General features: G+C 32.7%; 1 protein-coding gene across 1 annotated transcript; it reads right to left on the bottom strand.

The window, feature by feature from the left end:
• Nucleotides 1-3103: 3103 nt before the first annotated feature.
• LOC109004829 (class V chitinase-like) lies at nt 3104-4819 on the bottom strand. The gene is made up of 2 exons (XM_035690564.1): nt 3679-4819; nt 3104-3448 (listed from the first exon to the last, which is right to left on the bottom strand). Exons 1-2 carry the CDS (start codon nt 4727-4729, stop codon nt 3408-3410), a joined length of 1092 nt encoding a protein of 363 aa, XP_035546457.1. The 5' UTR covers nt 4730-4819; the 3' UTR covers nt 3104-3407.
• Nucleotides 4820-5903: the final 1084 nt, after the last annotated feature.

The following is a 5903-nucleotide window of genomic DNA, read 5'->3' as shown; positions in this document are numbered from 1 at the left end:
TCCCTTTTTTGGAAGGGTGGATTCTCACATTCGGGCTCTGGAGGAACGAGTGGAAACTTTGGAACATCAACTTCAGGCAGGTTACTCTGAAGATGTGGAAGTGGATTTTCTTGTGTCCAAAATTGAGCTTGAAGTCTGGGAGGGTAGAGAAGAAACAAGGTTGGCTCAAATTGCCAAGAAACAATGGTTACTTGAAGGGGATCAAAATAGCAAGTTCTATCATGCAGTTGTTAATCAAAGAAGATCCAAAACTGTGATATCTCAAATGAAGCTAGATGATGGTCGCGTTTTGGGGAATTGGGAAGAGGTTCATCTGGGTGTTGTTGAGTATTTAATGGAGTTTCTTACTGAGAGTCCAATATTGGATCAGGCGAATCTTACACCTTTGTTGAGTTGTAGCATTTCAATGGCAGAGAATAACGCTCTTTGTATGGCTCCCTCAAAGGAAGAGATCAAAAAAGCTCTCACTTCCATTCCAAGATACAGTAATCCTGGCCCTGATGGTTTCGACTAGGTTTTTTCCATTGCCTAATGGGATATTGTTAAAGCTGACATTGTTGAGGCATCAACAGATTTCTTTCAATGTGCGCCTTTGCCCAGGTATTTTTCTTCCTCTTATATTGTCTTAATTCGTAAAGTGCAGCATCCTACTAGTTTTGATAAATTCCATCCGATTAGTCTTTGTTCGGTGGCTTATAAAATTTTCTCCAAGATCATAGTCAAAAGGTTGACGCGGCTTCTTCCAAATTTGATTTCTATGGAACAAGGTGCATTTGTACCTGGAAGGAGCATTTTTGAAAATATTACCCTCGCCCAAGAAATGGTTCATTCTCTCCACAGGAAGACTTGTGGGGGAAATGTTATGGTAAAAATTCATATGGCTAAGGCCTATGATCGGGTGGATTGGGCGTTCCTTTTGAGGGTTTTGGAGTGTTTTGGTTTCTCTGCTAATTTTTGCAAATTGGTGGGGGAGAGTATCCAGTCACCTTGGTTTTCGGTGATGATGCATGACACTTATAAAGATTTTTTTAAACCTTCTCGTGGTTTGCGTCAGGGAGATTCTCTATCTCCTTATTTGTTTATTTTAATGGAGGAGGTGTTGACTAGGCTTTTGCGAAAAAATTTCGATGAGGGTCAAATTAAAATTTTTTACCACCTTATGGGTGCTTCTATTATTTCTCACTTATTATATGCTGATGACCTTTCGGTATTTATGAATGGCAGTAAGAGTTCGGTGAAAAGGCTTATGGACACTTTGGGGACTTATGAGCATTGGTCTGGTCAAGTTATGAGCAAAGAAAAATCAGCTTTCTTTCCTTCGAAGTTGATTAATGTTTTGAGGGAGCGTAGCCTGGTGAGAGCTACAGGTTTTAAGGTTGGTCAGTTCCCTTTATCTTATTTGGGGGTTCCTTTGGTTTCTGGTAGAGTTACGGCTCGCATTCTTGAACCTCTTGTGGAAAAAATTAGGTCTTCCTTGTATTCGTCTCTAGCCTTTTTTACATGTTTGATGCCCTTTTAGTTTCATTTGAATGTTTGTGCGTACTAACTTTGTTTTGCAGGTTGTTTAGGTTTTTATGTCTTTGCAATGTATTTTTTGGAGTTTCCTTGGTCTTGTTTTGCATGTTCCAGGTTGTTTAGGTTTTTTATGTCTTTGTAGTGTAATTTTTTATGCTTGGGTTGGGGTTTTTTTTTTTATATATATATTTGTAACCCTCAGGTATCAGGTGTTGTAACTATGGTTTTCCTTCGCTATAAGTGAGGGTAATCAATAAACTTGCATCTTTAAAATAAATGAATAAATTGATGATTTTTTTTTTAATTATTAGCGTGTTTAATGTGTAAATAAATAATTTTAATTTTTTACTTTTTGTTAAAAAATTATATTTTTTGTTCTTAAAGACTTGAACATTTATATTTTATTTAAAAAATTATAGTTGATGAAATGTGTTAGGCACGTAATAGAGTAGCCATTGTATTTCATAACAGGAGATTCCTCTTATTTTTCCAACAGGATGGAAGACCCAGTTGTCCTCTCAGACCAAATTGACCGGACCTAGCTTGCTAGCTTGAGAATCTTTCTTCGAATATCGGACCAAATTATTTGACACGTCAGTACCAATGCGGGAATTAAATTAAAGACCCAGTTTTTTAATCACCAAAGGAAATTTATTTAAATAGGAACATATATAAACTCATTACTCACGTGCACCAAAGGAACTACTAATTACATGCATGTTCTTATAATAATTATGAGAAAGAAATTAATCGGAAACGATCAAATTGGTAATTAAGATTGAGCTTTCTCTTTTTGTTTTCTTAATTTTATTTATTGTCTATGGTGCATTTGACTCTGACGACTGATCATGGATCGAATTTGTTTTGCATGAAGTTGATAATTAATATTAGGAAAATGATAGGGTTACTACCCTCTTACTACTCATTTACTACTTTTTTTGTATTTGATTTTTTTTATAATTTTTTATTTTACTTAATAGTTAAGGAAGTGATAAATAGTAAGTTTATATATTTTAATTTTTTCTTAATGATTAAGGATGTTAAAAAAATACTTAAAATAAAATGATAAAAAAATAAAAACACTACAAGTAGTAGATGAGTAGTAAATAGGTAGTAAGCCTATCACTACCCTTAATATTAAAGCGATTCGAATGAAATAAACGGCCGGCTGTATGTAGCTAGCTAGCTAGGTATGAATATTAAAATCAAGTAGCTATTCAAATTATGGTGTAGTAATTATAATGAGAAATGCTTACTGGTATTTAATCGAAAAATCAAAAAATCGAATTAAAAAAATCGTTTAAAAAAATCGAATTAAAAATACTTAGAAATTTCTTATAAAACTCATAAATATATTTCAGATTATCTTTAATAAAATCTTGATATTTCTAAGTTAAAAGTTTGATACCAAAAAGTTTCAGAAGATTAAAATACATACATGTCCTAAAACCAAATATTATTAACTAACATATATATATATAAATATTGTATTTTTCTCTCTTAGCTCTTATTCCCTCACGAACCTCTTTCTTGCTAGATCTTCTGTTTTTGTTTTTACTTTTATATATGTTAGATAGGGGCAAACTCATAATAGTACAAAAGGAAGTACTTCCTTTTATAATACACAACATTCATTTATCGTACAGGCCATAAAAATGACCTTATTGGGGATAATACACGCTTCTTATATAATATTACACACAATTAACACGCGCGGCATATATAGCCATTGGCCTTATTGCTGATGCTATAACAAACGTCTATGTTACATATAATTGTAACAGAACATCTGTATATCTGATATCATTGGCCTTCATATTATAATACAAACACACCATACATAATATATTGCTGGCCATGCTGTTGATTATTCTTCACAATACTTGCGGCCATTACTGATTAGCCCCAGCCGGCGGATCGCATGCGTTCTTGGCTACGCGGACAAGAAAATTAAGCAAAGTTCATTAGAAAATAGAAAATAGAAAATAAAAAGAAAAGAGAGGTAGCGTATAAATATATATATATATATATATATATATTCATGCGAAACAGTAGTACTAGAAAATTCAAGCAATATGTCATGGAATTTGGCAGCTTATAATTGCGATCAAGATATGTAAGATACGATCGATATTGAATTCATGCAGCTAATTATTAAATTACCTGCAGTCGAAAGAGTCCAACTTTTGTCGTCGAAGCCCACATTCCATGCAAAATAACCGCCCAAATTAGCCTTACCCCTTGCCAAGTTAACCTTATTAGAGATGCTCCTTTTATCATCATAACCAATCCAACTCCCCTTATCGTTTAGCGAGTAGGTAGCAACATAATCGCCATCATACCTACAGGGAATGTAATTGCCTTTCGAGAGAATATCCTGGATAATTTTGTAGGGTAAGGGGACATTATTTCCTGGATGCGCCGGTGCAAATAATCCACAGTTATTCGAGTTCTCTAGAATCCATTCATAGCCATAAAATGGAAGGCAGAGGACTAATTGTTTTGTCGCAACTCCATTATCAATCCAGTTTTGAATGCCTATTTCTCCGCACCTGTCTGGCAGATCTTGAGTTCGAGTACGCCACGCATGAACCGGTCCAGTCTCCCCCGAAGAGTTGGAGGTAGTATAGAAGTCAATGGCCAGTACGTTGATCCAGTCCAAGTTGTCAGAAATAGCCTGAATGGGATAATTGAAATTAGAGCGGGGAATGACCGGGTGGTGAAAGACCGCCGCAGTTAGAAGCAACGGATCTTTCTTTTTATTCTTGGAATCTTCATTGACGGCAACATGCCATTCATTCAGGAATGAGTCAAGGTCGGCATCGTCGTCGGACGAGGAGGGGTACAGCCAGCAGAGGTCGAGGCCTTCAAATTCGTAATTCCTGGCTAGATCTATGGATTCCTGTATAAATCTTGCACGCTTATTTTTATCTCCCACCACTAGAGATAATATCTTAGCTGCAGAGTGGCCTTCATGACCACCGATGGATAAAAGAGTCTTCACGTTTGGGGATCGTTTTCGAACGGTTACGGTGAACTTTTGGAATTGTACCTTGTAATCCTTAGGAAAGGTGACCCCGCCATCAAGGTGGACCTCGGCAAAGCCAGCATAAAGATAATGGAAGAGTTCAGAATGTATTGCTTCTACAGGAATGGAACCGCAAAACCAGTATCCGGCTTTCACAAAGCCGACAACGCCAGCACTAGAAGCCATTCGATCGAAGAAAGCCGAAACAGGTATAGTTACGTACGTACTTGTATTTGTGGTGGTACGAGTAGTTGTAGTTGTTGGCTATGCATGCGTGCGTATTTATAGCCTTTTCAAACCAATATAGAAACCAAAACATCTAGGCAAGCTGTTACTATTCACATAATTTTCACACATTATATTTTTTTTTTATTATTTTCTTTTTTTATCAAATATTTAATATATGAATAATGAATAAAAAAAATTAAATTAGTTTAAAAAGAATAAACTTAAAAAAAATTTTAAAAAATTTTAAAAAATTTTAAAATTTTAAAATTTTAAAAAAATATAGTGTGTAGAAGATAGGAGGTTGTGTAGCATTCATCTATAGAAACATGTCATATTAAATTCAGAAATGCTAAAGTCTATATTTTCAACTGGGGATTCGATTGGACTTTTTTTTATTTAATAATTAAATTTTTTTTAATAATACTGTAAAAAAAATTTTATAAATTTAAAAATGTTGAAAAAATACTCAAAGATAAAAGTAAAATAAAAATAAGAAAAATGATTGTGTCACCGTTCCTTTTTACCGTTGTAGTTTTTTATTTTATTTTTATTTTTTTATTTAGTGATTAAGAAAATATATTTTAATAATATTATAATTTTTTATTTTTTAAAAAAATATTAAAAAATACATGTAAAAAGTGCAATACTACACAACCTTCTATCCTCCACACATCACATTTTTTTAAAATTTTAAAATTTTTTAAAATTTTTTTAATGTTTTTTTAAAATTTTTTTTGATTTTATTCTTTTTAAACTAATTCAATTTTTCTACTCATTATTCATATATTAAATATTTACTAAAAGAAAAAAATAATAAAAATTAAAAAAATATAATATGTAGAAGTTGTGTGAATAGTACGAGATTATGTAGATTTTTTTATCCTAAAAATAATAATAATGATGTGATGAGGTGAGGTGAAGTAATGCTTCCACGCGTGCATGACGTGGAATAGAAGAATTTTAAGGCGTTAATATTGACATTAAATTTTATATTTTATTTTTATTAAGTATTTAGGATATAGATGGTGCATAGAAAGTTTTAATTAATTTAAAAAAATTAAAATTAAAATAAATATAATTTATAATATGTAAAAATGATGATCAACAGTAAAACCATTAATTACTTATCACT

This window comes from Juglans regia, chromosome 6 (genome assembly GCF_001411555.2).
Source record: "Juglans regia cultivar Chandler chromosome 6, Walnut 2.0, whole genome shotgun sequence".
Lineage (NCBI taxonomy): Eukaryota > Viridiplantae > Streptophyta > Magnoliopsida > Fagales > Juglandaceae > Juglans > Juglans regia.
Note: the sequence above shows the minus strand (reverse complement) of the source record. Positions and strands in the feature narration are given on the sequence as shown.